The 25,528-nt window shown below is 41.4% G+C and overlaps 1 protein-coding gene across 3 annotated transcripts in view; it reads right to left on the bottom strand.

Annotated features, from left to right (window-relative positions):
- ELL3 (elongation factor for RNA polymerase II 3) overlaps window positions 1–25,528 on the bottom strand; it is a 177,652-nt gene that overhangs the window by 130,293 nt on the left and 21,831 nt on the right. For all 3 annotated transcript variants that reach the window (XR_012242760.1, XM_073618528.1, XM_073618529.1), the window contains exon 2: window positions 12,777–12,830. Coding sequence is in view for 2 of the 3 variants with exons in the window: in XM_073618528.1 (XP_073474629.1) it covers window positions 12,777–12,830 (54 nt within the window). In the remaining variant the exon portion in view is untranslated. The remainder of the gene's footprint in view (window positions 1–12,776; window positions 12,831–25,528) is intronic.

The raw sequence follows: 25,528 nt of genomic DNA, 5'->3' as shown, positions 1-25,528 counted from the left end.
GAAGCGGTTAATTAGCTCCACTTTCGTAAGATACAAACTCTACGAACGTAAGATACGAACGTTTTTTTTTTTTTTAAATTTGGCGCACTTGTTGTGGCACATTGTAAGATTGGCGCATTTTTGAACTAACTGAGTTTGGTGCAGGAGTCGCTGTCCTAACCAAAAATTGTTGCAGATGGTTCAGGAATTTGGCGCAAAACATTAACAAGATGGATTAATACCAGAGAAGTGTTGAAGCAGCTTTATTGAATTCTCCCATTCCTTATTAAGGGGAATTTGAACACGTGTTTTGGCGTGCTGCAACACATACATTAAAAATGCAACAATGTAAATTAGCCGACTTTAAATAAAAACACTTTCTCTGAACAGTTTTTGAAAAATGCTCTATCATTCATAGTCAACAAAATAGGAAGTGCACAGATCAGATATGACACGGACCGTTGCTTCCATCTGCACTGATGAGCTGTGACTCTCTTTGGCACAGGCTGTGTGGGTTTTCATTTATATATACCAAGCCTGACCAACCATGGAATTTTCTCAGAACTCGTCCCCTTATAAAACAATCATATGTTCAGACACCTGGGCCCTTCAAAAGTGAACTTTTAACGCAATGATAGGCATGGACTTTGTGTACAGCTGGTTGGAGGACATGCTGACAGGAGATGATGAAGTGTAATTAGCTATTTAGTGTAGACCGGAATAGAGAGATCACTATACCTAGTGCTGGCCATAGAGCCCATCCATCCAAAAAATTAATATTTCAGCTTATGGTGGTTATGAACTCAGGGTAGATAGAAAAGACACAAATGAATGCATGTATTCATTAATACATCATGAATTACCGTATTTATCGGCGTATAACACACACAGGTGTATAACACGCACATTCATTTTAAGTGGGAAGTTTCAGGGAAAAAAACTTAAATTTTAAATAAGGAACTTTGAAGCAAAATAAGGGTCAGTGCCCATCTGCAGCCTCACCATTGCCATCAATGCAGCCTGATCAATGCCCATCTGCAGCCTCATAAGTGCCATCAATGTAGCCTCATCAGTCCACATCAATGCAGCCTCACAAGTCCCTCAATGCAGCAGCCTCACCATTGCCATCAATGCAGCAGCCTCACCATTGCCAGCAATGCAGCAGCCTCACCATTGCCTTTAACGCAGCAGCCTCACCATTGCCATCAATGAAGCCTGATCGATGCCCATCTGCAGCTTAGAGGGGACAGGGATGGGGGCGGGACAAGCACCGACAGATTACATACAGTGAGAATCTCCTATGATAGACAGAACAGTGGTCCAATGGCGGCCCAGGAGATGGGACTTCCTATTACAGAGGCCGCCAAGTAAACAGGAGAGTCTCACTGTATGTAATCTGACGGCGCTCATCCCGCCCCCCTCCCTGTCCCCTCCGAGGCAGCTAAAATTGAAGTATATAACACGCACACGCTATTTGCACCCGATTTTCAGGGTGAAAAAGTGAGTGTTATACGCCAATAAGCCCTCATGCACACAGGCTGTTAAAAAAACGTTATGAAAACGTCAGTATCTTTGCAGTGATTTTTTTAAACTTTTTTCAGCTTTTTTCAGCGTTTTTGCAATAGCGTTTTTTAGCGTTTTTCCGCGTTAGCGTTTTTGAGCGTTTTTTTTTTTTCAAATTTTTTTTTTTTTTTTTCAATGGATCAAAAACGCTAAAAAACGTTGGTGAATGACGTTTTTGAGCGTTTTTGAGTGTTTTTCAGCGTTAGAGCGTTTTTACAGCTGAAAAACGTCTCTCAGAACCCACTGGTCCTGGGTTTTTTTTACAGCTTAAAAACGCCTATGCCACTTGCAGCTCAAAAACGCCTAGGTGGGCATGAAGCCATAGACTAACATAGACAGGCCTTTTTAAGCTGCAAAAAAAGCTCAAAAAAGCAGCTGTAAAAATGTCCGTGTGCATGAGGACTAAATACAGTATTATTATTATTATACAGGATTTATATAGCGCCAACAGTTTGCGTGGCACTTTACAACATCGGGGAAGACAATACAATTCAATACAGAAGGGATCAGAGGGCCCTGCTCGTTAGAGCTTACAATCTAGAAGGGAGGGTCAAGTGGAACAAAGGGTAGTAGCTGTGAGGGATGATCAGATGGAGAAAATGAAAATACAGTTGTTAGGTGTGGGTAGGGTAGGCTTCTCTGAGGAGGAGGGTTTTCAGAGATCGACTAAAAGTTAATAGAGTAGGAGATAGACGGACAGATTGGGGTAAGGAGTTCCATAGGCTTGGAGGAGAGGCTCTGGAAAAGTCCTGGAGACGAACATGGGAGGAGGTGACGAGGGAGCTAGAGAGCAGGAGGTTTTGAGAAGAACGAAGAGAATGATTAGGTTGGTATTTTGAAACTAGGTCAGTGATGTAGCTGGGGGCAGAGTTGTGGATTGCTTGTATTTTAATTTCAATATTTCTTTAATAGAATATATAATATTACAGCGAACAACATAAGATGTCAGTAGCGCAAGAGAAGATAAAATGATATGAGGTCAGAACCCCACTGGGGTCCCTCCGTATACATATACATCCTAAATAGTGCATGTTTCGCCTTATGAAGAAAAAACAGAAAAACCTGAAAATCAAGATAACAAATAAACAAAGGAACAGAATAGTGATATAAACCATAGAACTACAGCATTCAGTCTTGAGTGACTATGATGCAGTATTCAATCATTATATCATGTTTTGTACCATTCATTCCACGTCTTCCAATGAGAATGCATCATTTGGTAGTTTCTTTGTGATGAGGCAAACTTTATTTTGTATGTAGCATGTGTGTTGGTCATACTAATAACTTCACTTAAAGAAGGGGCTTTTTGGGCTTTCCAGTGTCTCATTACTGATAGCCTAGCACTTAGCAAGACGTGTCACTATTGTCCTTGCCGCTACTGGAATGGAATCCCTTCCCAGTTATAGAATAGCCATTCCTGCTGAAAGACATGCATCGTCAGGATTTGTGAGACTAATCGAAAAATTGTGGTCCAAAAAGTATATATGACTGGGCAAGACCACATTATATGAAACAGTGTACCATCAGCTCCTCCAACAATTCCTCCAGCACAGTGGAGACGTTTGGGGGTCAAATTTTGAAATTCTAAATGGTGTCAAATACTATCGAAGCAGTATTTTTTGGGTCGATTCCCATAAATTTACGCTCTTTGTTGCGGTGTAGGTAATATTAAGGGCTTTTTTCCATGGCTCCGGGGTGTATGAAGTGCCGATGTCTTGCTCCCATGCTGTTTATAGATGAGGATTTATTGAACATGTTTTTATTATTTAGGGTATTGTAAAATAAGGAAATGCCTTTGATGTTAGTGACAGGTTTAGTAAGATATAAGGCTATTCACCATGGCAGCAAGATGGAGGTATTCGGATTATTATGGAGAAAATGAGTGATCTGAAGATACCTATACTGGTCAGAGTCTTCCAGTTCATATTCTAATTGTATCACTCCTGTAGAATGGTTATATATTCATATATAACTTTAGTTATTGAATTACAAGAAACTTATTAATAGTTTTAAGGTGATTATATATATATATATATATATATATATATATATATATATATATATATTTCTATATATGTATAATGTATGTTTCTGAGCTCACAGACGGTCATTCACAGATGGTCACATTGTCTTGGGATAGGCTTTGTTAGTACTAGATAAAACCAGCTTTTTCGCGCCTTCCATCTAGCCTTTAAAAGGTCAGACAATAGAGCAGGCCGGTGAACCTCGTTGAGGACGTGAATGGTCCTAGATCTTGAACAGGCTGTCGGCTTCCAGAACTATCTGAAAATTCAGAAGTTGAGGGGTTCCCTGGATTGAATGCTGAATTTATCCTGTATTGTAACATCTGTAATACATCTTTAATCGAAGCTAAGTAAATCTCTTTTATTACATTCTTTGTTTTGTGTGTTTTAATCATTGCATTTACTGACCACATATCTAAAAGGGTAAATATATAAATGAATCTATGAATAAATGTAACACAGAATTTAACCCCTTGTTACAACTCTGAACGTTTTAAGAGCAGGACCTACCATTAGATCTCCCATTGTCTTTAACCCCTTGGAAATCCAATGGATCCTTGGAAATCCAATGAGTAACATATAGTCCTGATGTGGTAGAGTCCGCGTGTGGCATGGCCAAAAGTGTATTCTAGGCCTGCAATGAGGCTATTATAGTTGGAGACAGTGTTGTAATCCTGCGGGGGATAAATCTATTGGACATCAACAGATTGTATAGGTTGTTACCAATAATTTGGGACCTCTCTAGTTCTTTCCATCTCACACCATGAGACTGAGGGAACATTAATTGTATTTTAAATGATAGCAGTCATAAATTAGAATTAAATTAAATTAGAATTATTTTTAATTTTACATAGGGCAAGGTAGGGTGATAACACCGTCAGTTTTTATTTTGCCATCTATGTCCCATTGGGGCATCTTCTCATCAGTTTCCTATCACATAGCCAAAAGGAAGCGAGAAGAAATCCTCCTCAAAATGAAGGAATCCCTGGTTGCCCCAACTGGAAGATTTCCTCTTTGTTCCTGCTCTGGTAACTACCCAAAATCTGGAATTTTCTTTCACTTTCAGTGATAATGGTAAACATGGCAAACAGAATGTGAATCTCCCTGACAGGAGCACAGACAGCAATAAAAACCTGACAGGGATTCTAATCCCTCCGCACTCCATCCAAAACTAAAAAAAGTTTTGCCTTTAGTTATAGTTAGTTACCGTATTTATCGGCGTATAACATGCACTTTTTTCCCCTTAAAAGCAGGGGAAAATCGTGGGTGCGTGTTAGACGGCGAACCGCTGCCTCGGAGGGGAAGGAGGGAACGAGCGACACTGAAATAGACAGAGCCCAGGTTTACACTAAAGCAATCTCAGTGATTGCATGTGATTCACACCTGATCGCAGAGAACTCTGAGCAATGCGAGTTCAACCATACAGTTGTATGGCTGAACTTGCAGTGGATTTGCACAGAAAATAGTGCAGTGACTTGTTTTCCCCCGCACTAGAATCGGTTTGGATGGGTGTTCTCACCTATGCTATCCGATTCCTGTGCGAGTTCGCAGTTCGCACTGCGATCTGTGAACTAAACTTGGGGTGTCATTAACTTTGTTAATGACACCCGCAGCGGTTTGCACAAGGCAGTGTGAACTGCCTGCGGGAGAGGAGTGATGTGGGAACCGGCGCTGGAATCGCCCTGTTCCCGCATCGCACTAGTGTGAACCTGGGGTGAGAGGCACACCGACTGAACCTGGAACAGCCGCAAACCTCTCGATTATGTCAGAGCCAAATATGGTGGCGCAGGGCCAAGCACTGCCAATAGAGAAGAGGATCTCAGCTGGACAATGCTGGATCTGCTGGGTAGGTGAGTATCTGAGCTGTGCAGAACTCACCACCAGGTAAGTAGGCATATTTCTTTAAAAAAAAAAAAAGGGGAGCAGGGTGGAAATCCGCTTTAAATGTGGTTGCTGCAGGTTTTATGCTTCTTTTTATTTTTTTATTGTTACTTGGTGATCTGGCCAGTAACACATGTGGGGGGGGAGGGTGGGGGGGTTGTTATTTACTAAAGGCAAGTCCACTTTGAAGTCCAGAGGGGACATGCAAGGTAAATAAAAAAAAGCATTTTTGCTAGTACATGATTGGATGATAAAATCCAAGAGCTTCCCCTGATTTCAGATCTTCCCCTCAGATTTACAGCGACTGCATTTCCAAGTGCACTTGTAGTGCAGAGTTGCCTCTAATAAATCAACCCCTAACTGTCATAAGATGGCCAATAATTTCCTTTAAAACAAATGTAAAGACACATGGAGTGCATTAGTAACAGATTTTGGGGGGGAAGATTGGGACGACATGTGGGATCACCCGTTCCAGACTCTGGTGTCGGCCAGGGATAGGCTCATTCAATTTAAAATACTTCACAGGGTGTATTATACTCCTGCAAGGATAGCCAGGATATATCGTAGAGGTGCAACAGAATGCTGGCGATGCACGGTTAGCCATGCTGATTTTGACCACATATTTTGGCAGTGTCAGCCGATAAAGGAGTTCTGGAAGGGGGTATCACGCACTATACAGAAGGTACTTTCGGTACCGATTCCTGTTACGGTCGCAGTCTGTTTGCTTGGTCTAGTGGAGGAGTTGGCGCCCCGGAGGGCGCAAAGAACTCTGATCTCTCTCTCCCTTTTTTTATGCACGTAAAGCTATTTTATTGTGTTGGAAAAAACCTGAACCGCCCACAGTGTCTTATTGGAAAGGCATAATCAATAAAGCATTACCTTTTTACAAAGCAACATACTTAAGCAGGGGTTGTCCAAAAAAATTCGAAAAAGTATGGCAATGTTGGCTGGATGACAAGGACACTTTGAATTGATCTGCTACGGTGGGGGAGTGCCTTAGCAAGCACTCTCAGTATTGGGTAAAATGATGATGTAATCCTGATTAGATAATTATTTGACTGTGTGAGGATTGGGTGTACCATTGATCTCTAGCAAACGAAATATTTTATGAGTATGGAATGTGACTTAACCATAGTGAAAGCAATATTTAAAGATTGTGCAAGAGATTCAGCAACAGTGAAGGGCTGCACAAGGGTAAGGGTTAGGGGGGAGGGAAGGGAGGGAGAGGGGGGGGGGGAATTTTGGTACACGTTGTACTGTACTGTATGAGCTGTTAAAATGTTAATAAACAAAAATTTTCAAAAAATAATTTCCTTTAAAATCTATGGATAATGGTCGATTTTGGAATTGTTAGTGGGGGCCAGTTCTTCGCTTTCGACTGCAGTGACGAGAAAATTTGAAAGAGCAGGATGGAAATGTCCAACAGTGAAGGTGGTTTTCGTTTAGGATATCACATTCATTGCAAACTTGATTGTTTAAAGTGAACAAAACTCTTAGGGTCGGTTCACACTGGGGCGACTTGGGATCCGACTTGTACGCCCTCAAGTCGCCCCAAGTCGCCCCAAGTCGCTTTGCATTTAGATTATCATGGTAGGCAATGGGAGCGTCTTAATTGACACTACTGAAGTCGCTCCGACTTCAGAAAAGGTTCCTGTACTACTTCTATCCGACTTGTAGGCGACTTGTACCCATTCAACTCAATGTAAGTCGCCTGCAAGTCGGATCTCTCTGTAAAGTCAAGCGACTTTGCAGGGAAAACCCCTCCCTCCCCCCCCTCCCTCCGAGAGAGGTGATTGGCCACAGGCGAAGTCGCCTGTCATGGAGGCGACTTCAAGTCGCCTCGTAATTTGCCGAAGTCGCGCTGAAGTCGCGCTAAAGTCGCGCTGAAGCCGCGTTGAAGTCGCGGTACAAAGTCGCGCTGAAGTCGTGTTGCCCCAGTGTGAATCGAGCCTAAAGAAAGTAAGAAATTTTAAGATGAATAATCCCACGCACGTTCATTTGAAATTCTACTAGTGTACGGTCAGCTTTAGGGTGTCTCCACTCTATGGAGGAGCATCAGAGACATCCTTAGACAGCAGCATCGGTAATCTGGGGAGAGGGTAGTGTTAAGAACCGCACACATGGGTCGAATATCGGGCGGCATCAGCCGGTTCAATAGAAACCGGCTGACATTCAGACCACGTGTACGGCAGCTGGTTCGACAGATGCTGACCGTTTTCCCGGGGTATGACCAAAAAAGGTCTGCCGATCTCCATCTGAACAACGCTCTCAGCCAATGGCTAAGAGGTCTGACCAGTTTGTTCTGCGGGGGGCTGTCCCCCTGTCAGAACACAGTAGCTCAGTGGGGGGACATTGCTGTACTAATGTAATGCAATGTTAGTACAGCAATGTCCCCTGCTGAGCTAATGTGTTCTGACAGGGAAACAGCCAAACCCCCCCCCCCCCCGCCAAAACACACGGGTCAGCGCTGATCGGCAGACCTTTTTATTAATACAGCAGCTTCTCCTGAGCTCTTCAGTTTTTTTTCGTTCAACCCGGTGGGATGAAAAAAAAAAAACTGTTATGCCCTGTACACACGATAGGATTTTTCCGACAACAAAACCATGGATTTTCACACAAATCTTGTTGTAAATTCCGAACGTCAACACGTACGACGAGCCGAGAAAAATGAAGTTCAATAGCCAGTGCGGCCCCTCTGCTTGATTCCGAGCATGCGTGGCACTTTGTGTGTCGGAATTGTGTACACACGATCGGAATTTCTGACAACGGATTTTGTTGTCGGAAAATTTGAGATCCAGATCTCAAATTTTGTTTGCCGGAAATTCCGACGGAAAATGTCCGATGGAGCTTACACACAGTCGGAATTTCCGACAACAAGCTCCCATCGAACATTTGTTGTCGGAAAATCCTATCGTGTGTACAGGGCATTAGTGTGTACTAGGCTTTACATACACTATTAGATTTAGATGGGCTTGGCCAACAAATTAAAGCTAAACTCCAGATAACACTTTATAAGCAGTTACAGTATCAGATTTTTTTTTCCTTTCGGGATAACGGTTTTACATAAATATATAAAAGCGGATCATTGTAAGCACCCCTGTCAGTGGTAAATGGTTTCAACTCTGTCACTTTTCCTGGACAGCTTGGTCTGTTAAGGGAAGATTAAAAATAACAGCCTTAATAGGGCGTACACACGGTCGGACTTTGTTCGGACATTCCGACAACAAAATCCTAGGATTTTTTCCGACGGATGTTGGCTCAAACTTGTTTTGCCTACACACGGTCACACAAAGTTGTCGGAAAATGCGATCATTCTGAACGCGGTGACGTAAAACACGTACGTCGGGACTATAAACGGGGCAGTGGCCAATAGATTTCATCTCTTTATTTATTCTGAGCATGCGTGGCACTTTGTCCATCGGATTTGTGTACACACGATCGGAATTTCCGACAACGGATTTTGTTGTCGGAAAATTTTATCTCCTGCTCTCCAACTTTGTGTGTCGGAAAATCCGATGGAAAATGTCCGATGGAGCCCACACACGGTCGGAATTTCCGACAACACGCTCCGATCGGACATTTTCCATCGGAAAATCCGACCGTGTGTACGGGGCATTATGCCGCATACACACGATCGGGATTTTGGTCGGAAAAAGATATGATGGCTTTTCCGACGGGATTCCGCTCAAGCTTGCCTTGCATAAACATGGTCACACAAAAGTTTGCCGAACTTTGGACCGTCAAGAACGCGGTGACGTACAACACTACGACGAGCCAAGAAAATGTAGTTCAATGATTCAGAGCATGCGTTGAATTGTTTCCGAGCATGCATAGGAATTTTGCGCGTCGGAACTGCATTTTCAGATAGGAACTTTTTCCGACCGAAAAATTTAGAACATGCTCTCAATCTTTTGCTGGCTGCAATTCGGCCAGCAAAAGTCTGATGAAGCATACACACGGTCGCGTTTTCCGACTAAAAGCTCTCATTGGTCTTTTACGGGCCGAATTTCCGTTCGTGTGTACGGGGCATTAGGCTCCTTTCACATTGGCCGTCTACGTTAAGGGATCCGCATGCTCAGCGGGGGATCTCTCCACTAATCTTTACTGAGCAGGTGGAAGACAGATCAGTGTCCACTGCGCTTATGCAGAGCGGACACAGACACAGCCCACTTTCCTGTATGTTATTTTACATCTGACTGTCATCCAATCCCCTACATGTCTGTTTCTAGCAGACAGTAGAGCTGCAAGAATGAGACTCAGGATTTTTTTGCTCACGATCACAATTCTCTCGCGATTCTCGCGGCGTAACTTCATCTTTCACATTAAAACAAAAAAAATTGGGCTAACTTTACTGTTTCGTTTTTGTTTTTATTCACTGAAGTGTATTTTTTCCCCAAAAAATTTTCATTTGAAAGACCGCTGGGCAAATGCAGTGTGACAGAAAATATTGCAGCAATTGCCATTTTATTACCTAGGGTCTCTGCTAAAATATATATAATGTTTGGGGGTTCCAAGTAATTTTCTAGCAAAAAATATTGATTTTAACTTAAGAAAGAAGTGTCAGAAAAAGATTTAGACTTTAAGTGGTTAAACTTCCTGCATTTACACATTGTTGAAAACTTGGCAGACTGCCCTATTTATTTACACAGAAGTTCTATCCTTTGATCCAAGAAGGAAGCTTAGTTACAATGTTTCAAATTAAAAGACTTGGCAGAATGCCCGACAGCCGAGTGAAAGATGAAAGAATCGGCAACCTCTGCAGGAGAGATCGTCAGGGGAGTTGAATCGAGGTCACGATTTTTTAACGATTAATTGCGCAGCTCTAGCAGACAGGATTGGATGTCGGCGGGTGTCAATGGACATGTGTCATGGGTGGATGGTCCGTTCGGGTATAAAACTGACAGGCAGACCCGATCGGTTCTTACTGACCAGTTCACTGGGTAAAAATAAAGGGAAAAAAAAGCCTAAAATAGAAAATGAATGCAGCCACCACATCTAAAGACTGGTAAGATGCAATAATTTAAAGGGGTTGTAAACCCACTTTTTTATTTTTTGAAATAACAAACATGTAATACTTACCTCGACTGTGCAGTTCATTTTTGCACAGAGTGGCCCCGATCCTCGACTTCTGGGGTCCCCCGGCGGTGCTGGTAGCTCCTCCCTGTATTGAGTGTCCACGTTGGAGAAGGCTCTCCTAAGGTGGAAAAATCCTACATGGTATTTTGCTATGTTGGTCTCTTTCAGTCTATCCGGATCCTTCAAAACTGAAGCACAACAAATAGCAACAAGAACGTGTCAAGAATGGACTGAGGATGGAGACATGTTGTTTGTTAACTTATTTTATTTTGCCGTGTAAAATTTTTCAAATTCTAAATAAAAGTCTGAAAAGCAACTATGATACTTACATGGTCCAGCCACAATGGATGGACGATGGTTCATAAGAAATGTTATTATGTGCGCTCAAGGTCGGCTGCTATTGAGGTTATGTGGGGCTTGAGAACATATATGTGCGAGGTTTAGAAGCAAGTCAAATTCAGTTGTAGGAAAGCATGCTTTTATATGCTCTTTCATGGGAAAATGGATTGCCTTTGCTATTCATTGATAACACATTAACCACACATTCCCATCATATTTATGGTAAATGAGGGCTAATGAGCTGCTTTTTAGTTAGGCTTTGGTCCGCGCTGGTTGATTTTTGTTTATATTCCCATCATATTCTCATTGACCTGTAGGAAGCCCTAAAAAAAATGTTTAACCATTTGCCTACAGGGGCAATTTTTTTTTTTGCACATTTTTTGTTAAAATTAGATTTTTTTTTAGCTGGAAATTACTTTAAACACTTCAAAAAGTATATATTTTCTGAAAGCAGAGACCCCAGAGAATAAAATGCTGATAGTTGTAATTTTTTATGTTTCACAATATTTGTGCAACTATTTATCAATGCATATTTTCAGAAAAAAAATGCACTAAAATTAATTTTTAGCGCAAATAAACATAATAACATACCCATTTTTTTTTTTTGTAAAATATAAAAGATGGGGTTGTAAGGTCTTAAACTGGAGCTTGAAATTGCAAAAAACGATGGTACCCAAAATTCTCCTTAGGCAACGCTTTAACAGGTTATCAGTTTAGAGTTAACTGTGAATTATGGCCCTAGAATTTTTGCTCTCACTCCAATCTTCTCGATGATACGTCACCTGTGTTATGCAACAGATGTTTATATTCATGTGCTTACCCTACACTGAGCATGGATATGGGATGTGTATGGAGACGACAGGGGTGCTTTAAAAAAAATCATTAAAATTTTTTTCATGTATATAATTATTTTTATTTATTTATGTATTTTTACTTTATTGCCATCACAAGGGGACCTCCTATGTGATAGCATTGGGAACAGTCCTCCTATGTGATAGCATTGGGAACTCAATGCAGTAACCAAACTTGACACATATCTTATAGCTAGAATAGAATAGATGAGCTCATTGAGTGATTGGGTACAGCCCAATACACGATGACCTTAGATTTGACAGTGTACCTGATGACACCTGATGACACCTAGGGAAAAAAACAGTATTTGTAACAACAGAGGGCTCCTTCCAATACAGGGTAATGCCCTTAGGCTTAGAAAATGCCCCAACTAATTTTCAGAGAGCCATGGACAGGGTCTTATGCTCCTTACCAAACGTATGTGATCGCATATCTGGATGATGTCAACATTCAAAGTTTTAATTGGGCCCTCCACTCCTCAGGGTTTAAAAGGGGTTAGAAGCTTTACTTGAAGACAACTTCCCTCTAAATCCACAGAAATGTTCTATTGTGCTGGAGGAAGTCAAATACCTGGGATACAACATTGGCCATGGGACTATTAAAACCCAAGTTAATAAAACACTCACAAAGCAAGCCAATAATAAGCTCATCTATAGTAGTTTTACTGACTGCTAATTACAAGTGTAATAACTACAAGTTAGAAGATATATAAATATTAATAGTCACGACACAGCAAGCAATTCAGGCCACCTGCTAGACTGGTCGCCTTGCCCAACCAAAGACCCGGGCCTGCCCAAAGAACTAGATTGGTCCAAAGGTCATTAATAGTTGGGGTAAAAGTAAATTGGAAAGTGCTTATATACAGAAAAGGTTCCCAGTGACTTTTTTTTATAGTTCAACATGTTAAAATTTATGGAGAAGGGTATATTAAAGTGCATTTCAAAAGTAAAGTGCTTAAGGCTTTTACCTTTATTTTTATTGAAAGATCTACAGCATTGACAGCTTAGGTTCTTGCACATGTACATTTATTATAATCAGTACAACCTAATACAGGTTACTTACCCCCTGGTTCCCCTGAAAAGTGATCACAGGTGGTGGCAATGTAGCTTCTGAACCCTTTATAAGAGAGAAGACAGAAGTCATTGAATGAAACGGTCAGCATGCTGGTAATATAAAGAAATGAAACAAAGTACAGACCTGATTCCTGGCTAAAAATGTGACAGACCTCTCTAGATAACATTGCTTAAAATCCAAACTGGGTCATTAATCTAGGTCTCCTAGTTCATGTTCATTGTTCTTTGCTACACAAGTACAGGTAATCACGAGAAGAAGCAAACCACAAATCAGACACTGGAGACTAGTTTTGGAATTAACAGACACCACATTTATGTGTAAACGAAATCACTATAAACTCTTATAGATTCAAACGTAATTATTTTTAAATCAGCAGCTTTTATGAAAAATAATCCCTTGTGATTCTGCTATGAAGGTCCTTGATCGGGCATTTGCTACTATAGGGTGACAATGCTCCATCCATGTCTCCCAATTGTTCTCCTGCGTTGTTTCCCCGTCACACCAGCTTCCAATGGAGATTACAAGTGGCCATTTCAACATACATTATACAGGCATGGTCTCCTGTAGTCACCATCAGGAAACCCACCCCAAGAAAAATGATGCGGGAAATCAGCAGCACTGAAGATGCAACAAAGAATTTAACAAGTATTTTTCTATGAAGGCATGTTCCCTATTAGTTATAATTTTGAAAGCAAAACAGAGCAATGGAGGTAATTTATGAAAGGCAAATCCACTTTGCACTACAAGTGCAAACTACAAAGTGCACTTGGAAGTGCAGTCGCTGTAAATCTGAGGGGAAGATCTGAAATGAGGGGAAGTTCTTCTGATTTTATCATCCAATTATGTGCAAGGTAAAATGCTGTTTTTTATTTTCCTTGCATGTCCCCCTGGGATCTACAGCGACTGCACTACCAAGTGTACTTTCAGTGCAATTTCAAGTGCACTTTGCACTTGTAGTGCAAAGTGGATTTGCCTTTAGTAAATAATCCACATTATGGTTCTTCTATACCAGGAGTCTCCAAACTGCAACCTGTGGGCCAGATGCAGCCCTTTACTTGCTTTTATCCAGGCCTTGGGGCACGATTCTTGCTACTGATACCAACAATGAAGCACTATACCTCCTAATTGATATCAACAATGGAGCACTATCCCACTCACTGATATCAAAGATGGGGCACTATTCCTTCAACTAATACTAATGATGGGGCACTATTCCTCCAACTCATACCAATGATGGGGCACTATGCCTCCAACTAATACCAATATTAGGGCACTTTTCCTCCAACTAATACCAATAATGAGGCACTTTTCCTCCAACTAATAACAATAGTGGAGCACTATGCTTCCAACTCATACCAATGATGGGGCACTATGCCTCCAACTAATACCAATAATGGAGCACTTTTCCTCCAACTAATACCAATATTGGAGCACTATGCTTCCAAATAATACCAATGATGGGGCGCTATTCCCCCAAATATTACCAATGATGGGGCGCTATTTCCCCAACTAAAACCAATGATGCAGTGCTATTTCCCCAACTAATACCAATAATAGGGCACTATTCCCCCAACTCATACCAATAATGGGGCACTATTCCTCCAATTAATACCAATAATGGGGCACTATTCCTCCAAGTAATACCAATAATAGGGCAAAATTCTTCCATTTAATACCAATGATAGGGCACTATTTCTTCAACTAATACCAATGATGGGGCACTATTTCTCCAATTAATACCAATGATGGGGCGATATTCCTCTAACTAATTACAATCATGGGGCATAATTCCTCAAACTAATTACAATGACCGGTCACTAGTAGATTATAGGCTCAGCAATGGCATGCAATGCCAAGCTGCTGCTAACAAAGCAAACAGAATGTTGGCATGCATTAAAAAGGGGATCAACTCCAGAGATAAAACAATAATTCTCCCGCTCTACAAGACTCTGGTCCGGCCGCACCTAGAGTATGCTGTCCAGTTCTGGGCACCAGTCCTCAGGAAGGATGTACTGGAAATGGAGGGAGTACAAAGAAAGGCAACAAAGCTAATAAAGGGTCTGGAGGATATTAGTTATGAAGAAAGGTTTGCGAGCACTAAACTTATTCTCTCTGGAGAAGAGACGCTTGAAAAGGGATATGATTTAAAATACCGTACTGGTGACCCCACAATAGGGATAAAACTTTTTATACTGTTGTACTGACACAACGATTTTTACAATTGCATAAGGGCCATTCAGGTCTCAAGGATTTTTGGCCACTTCCGTTCTACTTAAAAATATAGATAACTGTACATTTGATCTCATTTCAGCATAGAAAGAAACCAAATCCCTCTTCATGCAAATCCATTATTTGCCATTTAGTATTTCAAGAGGTAATTATCATGACACCATCTGTATTTATTCAAGCAAATGGAACTGTTACACAATGTCCTCAAGGAAAGAAGATACAAATACAATGCATTCTTTACCAATGACCGAGGCATCCTTAGAACACTGCAGGCTGTGTATGTGTATTACAATTACAAGGTACACAAAAGGTATAGCAGGAAGTTTACTTGAGAAACCTTAGGCTCTCTGCTTCCCTGTATGTCTGGCAGACAAGAAAGAGATGATTCAAACAACAAGCCATGCCTAATACTCCATGTCTGTAATTATCAGATATTTCTCCAGCGGATCATTAATTACAATTGATTGGTAGTTCCACTGTGCCTGAATATACTCAAAGTTCTAGAACAGACTAATGGAAAAAATACTTATTAGTACAAAAAAGGTACTCCTTTTTTGTTGGGCACTTTAGAGCATATGGTATACATTAATAGTATAAAAGTATAGAAGAAACAGAAGTGTGACAACAGCAGAAAAAAGACCATCACGTGTACCCCATTTTTTTTTAAACCTTTGAGTATAGATCTAGGTTTGCCCAAGCATGTTTGAATCAGCTTAATGTTGAATGACTGACTACCTGCTGAAAGTCTGTTTCAAGCATCAACTACTCTATTGATAAAATTAAACTTTCTAAGCTTACCTTTGAATTTCCTTCTTGCAAGTTCAAGGTCATGCCCATTTGGTCTTGATCTTAGCTTCACATTGAAAATACTACAGACTTAAACCTTTATTACCAGTACATAATGGAGACTAATGCCCCGTACACACGAGCGGGTTTTCCGTCGGAAAAAACTTGGATGGTTTTTCCAACGGAATTCCGCTCAAGCTTGCCTTCCATACACACGGTCACACAAAAGTTCTCTGAACTTTTGACCGTCAAGAACGCGGTGATGTACAACACTACGACGAGCCGAGAAAATGAAGTTCAATGTCAATATCAAAGATAGAGAACATGATCTCAATCTTTTGCTGGCTGGAATTCCGCCAGCAAAAGATCGATGGAGCATAAACACGGTCGCATTTTCCGACAAAAAGCTCTCATCGGAGTTTTGCTGGCGGAATTTCCGATCGTGTGTACGCGGCATTATACTTATAAGATCTGTAAACTTACAGTGTCTGCTAAGGTATGAAGTACCCAGAATCATCTCCTGATCCTCCAGACTGGGTCAAACAACAGTTATTGTCTGTGGGTCCTCTAAACTTGGTTCAACAATTTGTTCTCTAGCAAAGCAGATATACTTATAGTAGAGTAGTGTAGAGAACATAACAGCAGTTTGATTAAAACCCATAGAGTAGGTTACAAAAGTTTTCTAGAATGCTAGAGTGCTCTACGACCCGCCACTCAATATTATTATTGTTTGCGTCTCAGAGAAAAGAAGAAAGGGTCTACTGTGCAACTGCTCTAGCCAGGAGGAAAATGTCGGCAAAGGCACAAAAACCAGCACCTCAGAGCAATATTTCTAGCACCAGACCCCCCGTGTAACTCTAAACTGCTAACCTGTAAAGGCTTTTAAAGTGTTGCCTGTTAAGATCTTTAGGTACCATAGTTTGTCGCTGTTCCACAAGCATGCGTAAATTTCACGTGTGAAATGTTAGGTATTGATTTACTCTGCATAACATCATATTTTATATTTTACAAAGACATTGGGTATTATATTGTGTTTGTGTGCACTAAAATTGATTAAAGTGTATTTTGTCCTAAAAAAAATTGTGTTTTAAAAACGGCTGTGCAAATTACCACAACCACCATTTTATTCTCCATGGTCTCTGCTTTCAAAAAAGATATAATGTTTAGGGGTTCCAAGAAGAGGTCGACCGATATATCGGGCGATTTTTGGCATTTTTTAATTAATCGGCATCGGCCGATTGTGCTGCAAATTAGGCCGATTCATTTATGCATTTATGCTCATTTCAGATCTTCCCCTCAGATTTACAGCGATTGCACTTCCAAGTGCACTTGCAGTGCACTTGTAGTGCAAAGTGGATTTGCCTTTCGTAAATAACCCCCATTGTTTCTACTTATCAAAAGAATGAACTCCGGTGTGTAGAAGATCTCAGACTTTCACACTTGTACGACAAAACAGTCGTACGACTGTGGATCTGACTTTGTCCTGCAACTTGAAGTCCGACATCCGTCCGACTTCAATGAACAGGGATCCGACTTTGATCCCCGACAATACCAGGCACTGTCTGGTAAGAATCTTTAGGGGAAACTCCACGCACAATGTAAAAAAAAACAGCATGGGTTCCCCCTCCAAGAGCATACCAGGCCCTTCGGTTTGGTATGAATTTTAAGGGGAATCCCACACCGAAAAAACTGAGTGGGGGTCCCCTCAAAAATTCATACCAGACCCTTATCCGAGCACACAGCCCGGCATCTCAGGAAAGGGGATGGGGATGAGCAAGCGCCCCCCCCCCCCCCTTCCTGAACCGTACCAGGCCCATGCCCCCCAGCCCAAAGCACCTTGTCCCCATGTTGATGAGGACAAGGGCCTCTTCCCCACAACCCTGGCCATTGGTTGTCGTGGTCTGCGGGCGGGGAGCTTATCAGAATCTGGAGGCCCTCATTAACAAGGGGGCCCCCAGATCCCAGCCCCCCACTCTATGTGAATGAGTATGGGGTACAGTTTACCCCTACCCATTCACCTAAAAAAAAAGTGTCAAAAATAAAACACAGTACACAGGTTTTTAAAGTAATTTATTAGGCAGCGTCACCCGGTGAGCGTCACCCGGATCGGCCTCGGGCGGCCGGCATCGCGGGCACCCTGGACAGGTAAGTGTGCTTATTAAAAGTCAGCAGCTACAGTGTTTGTAGCTGCTGACTGTTATTATTTTTTTTTCCAGCTGGACCTCCGCTTTAAATACCACCAAAAGAAAGCTCTATTTGTGTGAAAAAAAATATAACACTTTCACTTGGTTACAGTGTAGCATGCGTAATTGTCATTCAAAATGTGACAGCGCTGAAAGCTAAAAAATGGCCTGGGCAGGAAGGGGGTGTAAGTGCCCCGTATTGAGGTGGTTAATATACATATAAAGTAAACCAAAAAAAGTGATGCATATACAAGCTGCACAAAGCAATCTCCTTTCATCTCTGCCTACCTAACAGGCATAATTAGCCTTCCCGTGAATCCAGGTCTGGCTAAGATACGCTATTAATGTAATTACACTGCATCTGCAAAAACGTTAGCTATGTTTTATTATATTAGATGAGTGATTCACACAAACTGCTGCAGAGAACGTCATATGAGGACAATTAGAGAATAAGGGAAACATGATAGAAGCTACAGGAGGCTCTCTGAGGACATCTGTGCCCACATACACCAAAATGCTCATGTGTTCATAGTGCCATCTTGCTTAGGAAAGGTAGGGCAGCATAGACTGGACAAATTGAAGGGTATACCTCTTTCTTCTTGGACCTTAAAAGAAGGGGGGTATACTATGAAAGCTTCTCCTGAAAATTCAATTCTTAGTACAAATAAAAAAAGTATCACTATTTTTGTTACAGTATCACTGCATAGCCATAAAATAACCAATTAAAAAAAACATTATACATCTTGGAAAAGTATTTCTTAACCAGGGTGCTGTTTGGATTTAAGTTTGCGGCAAGCACAGGATCCAATTTGCCCTTTATCAATGCCATGATTCATCATGGTGTAGGGTTGGACTGGCAGCATCATAACAGCCAATGGTTGGTTCTCTAGCCACTTTAAGACCAGGCCTTTTCTGGAACTGTTTGCTTACACATTTAAATTAGTATTGCACCTGGAAAATTACTTACCGTTTTTCCCCGAAAATAACCACGGGTCTTATATTAATTTGGGCAACAAAAAACACAGTAGGGCTTATTTTAGGGGTAGGTCTTACCAGACAATAAGCTGTCTTCTCTCCCCCTCTCTCTCTCTCCCTGCCTGTCAGGAATCCCCGGTGTGAACCCAGTTAAAATGCTTGTAAAATCCTATAATCCACTCTATTACAGTAGTATATAATGTACAATGTGTGTGTTTCTGTAATATAATAGTGCCAAATACCTTCGTTATAGCGCCGCTCTGCGCTTCTGTGACCTGCCGGAGCTCTCTTCCCCGCATTTATATTACACACACATTGTACATTATATACTACTGTAATAGAGTGGATTATAGGATTTTACAAGCATTTTAAACTAGGGCTTATTTTTGGGGTAGGGCTTATATTGCAGCCCTCCTGAAAAATAATGTTAGGTCTTATTTTCGGGTTAGGTCTTATGTTCGGGAAAACATGATAGAACCCCCAAACATTATATATATATATATATATATATATATATATATATATATATATATATATATATATATATATATATATATATATATATATATATATATATATATATATATATATATATATTTTTTTTTTTAGCAGACACCCTAGAGAATAAAATAGCGATCGTTGCAATAATCTATGTCCCACTGTATTTGCGCAGCGGTCTTACAAATGCAATTTTTTGGGAAAAAATAAACTTTTTTTTAATAAAAAAAAAAAAGTAAAGTAAGCCCAATTTTTTTTTTATAATGTGAAAGATGATGTTATGCCGAGTAAATAGATACCTAACATGTCATACTTTAAAACTCATTGTATGGCAACAAACGATAGTACTTAAAAATCACCATAGGCGACACTTTAACATTTTTTACAGGTTACCTGTAAACCACATGTATGGTTTGAACACCGTTTACATATGTATGCGTTCGCTTCTGTGCGCAAGCACAGAGGGATGGGGCGCTTTAAATTTAGTTTTTCTTATTTATTTTACTTTTTATTTCTTATTTTTACACTGTCCCTTAGAAAAAAAATTTTATAGCGCTTTTATCCCTTGTAATAGAATAATTAATAATAATAAGCATGACAGGGCCTTTTTATTGCGAGATCTGGGGTCAAAAAGATCTCAGATCTCACATTAACCTTTAAAAGCAAAAAAAAAAGTATTTTTGCCTTTAAGAGATGAAAAAAATCATCCCTTTAAGGTGATAGTGATGTTGGACGTCGCTCAGGTCCTCCAAGGGCATAGCGCCGAGTGGGGGCTATCTTGCGATGGATCGGATTGGCTCTGGGCTAACTGACAGGTCTAGTGACGGCCAGGAAGCAGTGGGAGCCTCCTCCCCCGCTGCTTATAAAAGTGGCCCCATGGTGAATCTCTTATCGGGACCACTTTAATTAGACGCGGAAGTAAAAAAAATACTGGGGTTATGGCAGCTAGCTGCTGCCATAACAATGGTATTTAACGTCAAAGTAATGATGTAAATGTACTGTGGGATGTCTTGAAGTGGCTAGGGCAGGATGAACAGCAGCATTTGTTGCTATGGTGTTAGCAAATGGCCGACCTGCACCATGGTAACACATGATGCTGATCCAGTGCACCCCCCTGCATTCAGGAGAGGACGGCAGTCCACCTTCTTAAGATCTGTTCCACCTCCAAACAAACTGAAAAATTCAGAAAAATACTGAAAAAAAACCCATCAATTGCAGCCTCACTGTGCCATCAAATGCAGCCACTGTGCCCATCAAATGCAGCCACTGTGCCCATCAAATGCAGCCACTGAGCCCATCAAATGCAGCCACTGCGCCCATCAAATGCAGCCACTGTGCCCATCAATTGTAGCCACCATGCCATCAATTGCAGACACTGTGCCCATCAAATGCAGCCACTGTGCCCATCAAATGCAGCCACTGAGCCCATCAAATGCAGCCACTGTGCCCATCAAATGCAGCCACCATGCCATCAATTGTAGCCACCATGCCATCAATTGCAGACACTGTGCCCATCAAATGCAGCCACTGTGCCCATCAAATGCAGCCACCATGCCATCAATTGAAGACACTGTGCCCATCAAATGCAGCCACTGTGCCCATCAATTGCAGCCACTGTTCCCATCAAATGCAGCCACTGTGCCCATCAAATGCAGCCACTGTGACCCCCCCGCCCAATCACTGTCTGACCGGAACTTACCCCACCTTGGTGGTGGGTCAGGCAGCGAGTGACAGCGGTGAGCTGTGGGATGGGCAGCGGGTCAGGCAGCGGCGAGCTGTGTCCTCCATGCGTCTCTTCTTTTTTCCTGCTAGGCATTCAATAGGAGCGCCTGTCCTTTCAGCCAATCAGGTGATGGATATTAGACCCACGCTTCCTGATTGGCAGAGAGGCGGTTCAGTGTTAGAAAAGCAAATATTAATTTGCTTTTCTAACACACCTGGGTGGGCTCCGAGCGCAATGCCCTGCGCTCTGAGTCCACCCTATTTTGAAGCCTATTAGAGCCTATGGCTCTAATCAGGTGCTTAAAAAAAACACCCCTGCTGCTGTAATTCAGCCGCCCTAAAAGGGGCCAGATGCCTGAATGGGGGTTGGCTGTGGCAGCCATGGATAGATCTATCCATGACACATATAGGCGGGTGGCGTGAAAGAGGGGGTGGTGGACGTGCCCCCTTAATGGATGGGCCACCACTGACTCCCGCCCTCTGCCTCACTGCAGGAGCCAAAAGGTGATGTGATTGGGGGACTGTGTGATGAGAGGGATCTGTAGTGATGGGAAGAGACTGATGTGAAGGAAGGACTGTGATGTAATGGAGGGACACCATTATAGGGGGACTTTTGTCATAAGGGGACACTGATTTGATGGGGAGCTCTGACATGAATGGGAGCTATGAAGTGATGGAGGGGTCTCGAATGATGAGAGGACCTGTAATGTGAAGGGAGGCATCTTAGGTGAATGTATTTTCATCAAAGCAGTTGTGTGCATTGTCCCAGGCTTATGCCGCGTACAGACGATCTGAATTTCCGGCAACCAAACCGTGGATTTATTTCCGATGAATGTTGTCTCAAACTTGTCTTGCATACACACGGTCGCACAAATGTTTTTGGAAATTCCGATTGGCAAGAACGCGGTGACCTACAACACGTACAATGGGACTAGAAAAAGGAAGTTCAATAGCCAGTGCGGCTCTTCTGCTTGATTCCGACCATGCGTTGAATTTTGTGTGTCGAAATTGTGTACACACGATCAGAATTTCTGACAACGGATTTTGTTGTCGGAAAATTTGAGATCCAGCTCTCAAATTTTTGTTGTTGGAAATTCTGACAGAAAATGTTTGACGGAGCCTACACACGGTCGGAATTTCCGACAACCAGTTCACATCGAACATTTGTTGACGAAAATTTGTGTATGCGCGGCATAAGGTTTCCCATTGATAAGTAACATTTAGATTTTTTTTTACATTTTTAGGTGGGGTGCCCCAAGACTTTGCATACATTTAAATGGTGCTGCGACTGGAAAAAGGTTTAGAAACACTATACCAGAACAAAGAAAAAGCAGGTCAAGAAACCAAATATTTGTTTTAATTTTGCTAAATTTTTGAAAATTGCACCTATAGGCAGTAATTGCAAATTGTTACTATTTTTATGGATATTTATAATGTTACTAAATTGAATCCCAAGGACTTTTGTAAGTATTTACATGCTAAGATAAAGTAAATCTGATAGCAAAGGCCCTATAAATAAACATGGCTTGTTTACATAAGAAAAGGCGAAGTCAGGTCTAAGCAAAAATTGAAATACGTAAAGGACTTGGCCTAACTGGCATCAATTTGGCATAGTAAAGGAGCTAAACTCATTGATTAAAAAGCCATAATGTTTTATTTTCTCACAGCCTCTTTAATTGAGTCATTGCCACAGTCCTGGCATAAAACTGATGTTGTATCACTGTTTAAAGTGAATGTGTGCTTTGCCTATGCATTCAGCCAAGAGACAAGAGCCAGTAAATGCACGAGTACTCTCTTTATACTGTAATGAACATATGCTGCTGAGATCTCCATTCATCCACTCTATATTTAAAAAGAGTTTTTTTCAGGCAAGGGTGTATTTTACAATTTTACAAACACAGAGGGAAGAGGGCCGTGGCGGTAAAATAAAGTGGCGTTCCTGAACAAGGTTACATGATGACATAAATGACCAACAGAAGATGTTTGTCGGCAGATGAACCTCCTTTATTTTCTCTAGTCTTCTTTAACCTCCATTGGCTACATAATAACACATCATAAGCATGCAAAATTAAAAAAATGTTTTTTTTCCCTAAAATTAAACACACATGTCAATAAGGGACTTTGAAATGGTCCTTGGAGGCGTTTTTGTGAAAAAGTAGCTTGGAAATACCATTTTAGCAAGTATCATTAGAAAGGATAATTGTATTTTCAAGTTATTATCATTCCCTTAACCTTAACAACACAAAGAGATAATCAAAAAAGTCAAGAAATTGTGCTGAATGAATTTATGTATATTAGGGGAATCTACACTGACTGCACCTCAATACTGGTCATTGAAATCAACCACCATGATAATGAAGCAATACTGATTTTTTTGTGAACTTCAATGGAATGTGAATGTGATTGGATAGGTTAGGTAGACATGCTGGTAGGTTAATTGGCTTCTGTCCAAAATTGGCCCTAGTATATGAATGTGAATTGGGGACCTTAGATTGTGGACTCCTTGAGGGTAGAGAGCAATCTATGTGAGGAGTGCTGCGTAAATTGATGGCGCTATATGGGTACCTTAAATAAATAATGATATAGTAGATGAGCATCTTAATGAGAAACAATGTACGGGGACAGGGACAATTGTAGACACTCACTCAGGTTGAACTGGATGGACTGGTGTCTTTATTCAACCTTACTAACTACGTAACTACATAACTATGTAACTATGGATATGATGGACGCACCAACAGAAAGGTAACAGGCTTCAACCTTCTAATAAATTTAGAGATTTGTATAATAGAGAACCCAGGGTTTTAGGGCTACCTGGGAGCTTGAGAAGCTGCCCAAAGCTGTATCCCTAGCTTTATCTCAAAATATCACCCAAACTGTCTTCTTCACTCCTCCTGAAACGTCCTGCTCTTTAGCCTCCTCTTCACCTCCTCCCACATGCATCTGTATGATTTCTCCAGAGCCTCTCTCTTCCTCTGGATCTCCCTACGCAATCCATCCAGCTATCTCCTACCCTGTCCGCCTTCAGGCAATCTACAGTGTCATGGTCCTCAGAGGCATTAACTAGCTTACAAAAACCACTTTAGCAAGTGTCCCTGGGAAAAAAAATTCTCAGGTTATCGTTCCCTGTAACCACAACAACAATAAGTAGTAATCTGAAAAGGCAGGAAATTTTGCTGAATTCATTTATTTATATAAAGGACAATATACACTGACCACCTCACTACTGCTCAGTGATGTCCCCTACAAAGATACTGAAGCAATAAATGCTGGAGCCACCAAGGGGAAGGCTTTGGCTTCCACCTTCCAGTGACTTTAGAGATTTGGCTACCAGGGAGCTTAAGCAGCTGCCCAAAGCTACATCACCAGCCTCATCACATAATATCACCCAAACCATCCTCTTCACTCCTCCAGAGAGCTCTTGTTTTCTAGACTACTCATCACCTCCTCCCATGCTTATCTTCAGGATTTCTTAATAGCTTTCCCTTCCTCTGAATATCCCTATCCCAAACTCCCTTCCTTAAGCCGGCCATACACTGTTCAAATCTTGGTCGTTTTAGCAGGACCTGGCTGAGATTCCAACCATGTATGGACAGGCTAAATGTACCCAAGTTGATCGATTGAGCCTGTCGGATTTTACTTGTGATTATTTCAAGCAGTTATAATAGCCGCTAGCAATATTCACTTCTCCCGGCGGGGGCGGCTTCTCCTGGAAGAACACAATGGCTCGGTGGAAGGGATTCCCCTGTCCATACTATTTGTGTTTGCAGGAAAGAAAATTTTCTCTGTCTATGGCTGGCCAAACTCCCTACCCCAAACCATCCAACTATCTCCTATTCTGTTTGCCTTCGGGTAATCCATGAAAACTCATCTCTTTATGGAAGCTTATCCAACATCAACCTAAACTCTTCATCAACTCATTTCCCCACATTTATTAACTTTTGCACCACTTGCCTCTCCAAACTTTCTAAAGATAGGGCCAGTTTACTGTCCTTCAGACTTTAGGGGGAATGGACTGTGGCCAGTGGGAGTAGAATGTGCCCTACCATCAGCGGGTGTAAAAAATGTCTCAGGCTTGGTGGTTAGTAGGAGTAGAAAAAAATGACATAGGCTCTATGGTTAATAGGAGGAATAGTGCCCCACTATTGGGTTGAGTGGGAGGAATAGTGACTAATTTTTTATTACAGTAAAAAAATAGTGCTCTAACATTGGTGACAGTAGAAGGAATGATGCCCCATTGTTTGTGTCAATGGGAGGAATGGTGTCTCATCATTGGTATAATTAGAGGAATAGTGCCTCATCATAGGTATAATTGGATGAAAAGTGTCTCATCATTGGTATAAATTG

The sequence above is a fragment of the Aquarana catesbeiana genome, linkage group LG03 (assembly GCF_042186555.1).
Source record: "Aquarana catesbeiana isolate 2022-GZ linkage group LG03, ASM4218655v1, whole genome shotgun sequence".
In the NCBI taxonomy this organism is placed as follows: Eukaryota; Metazoa; Chordata; class Amphibia; order Anura; family Ranidae; genus Aquarana; species Aquarana catesbeiana.
This window is presented reverse-complemented; position numbering and strand designations above follow the sequence as displayed.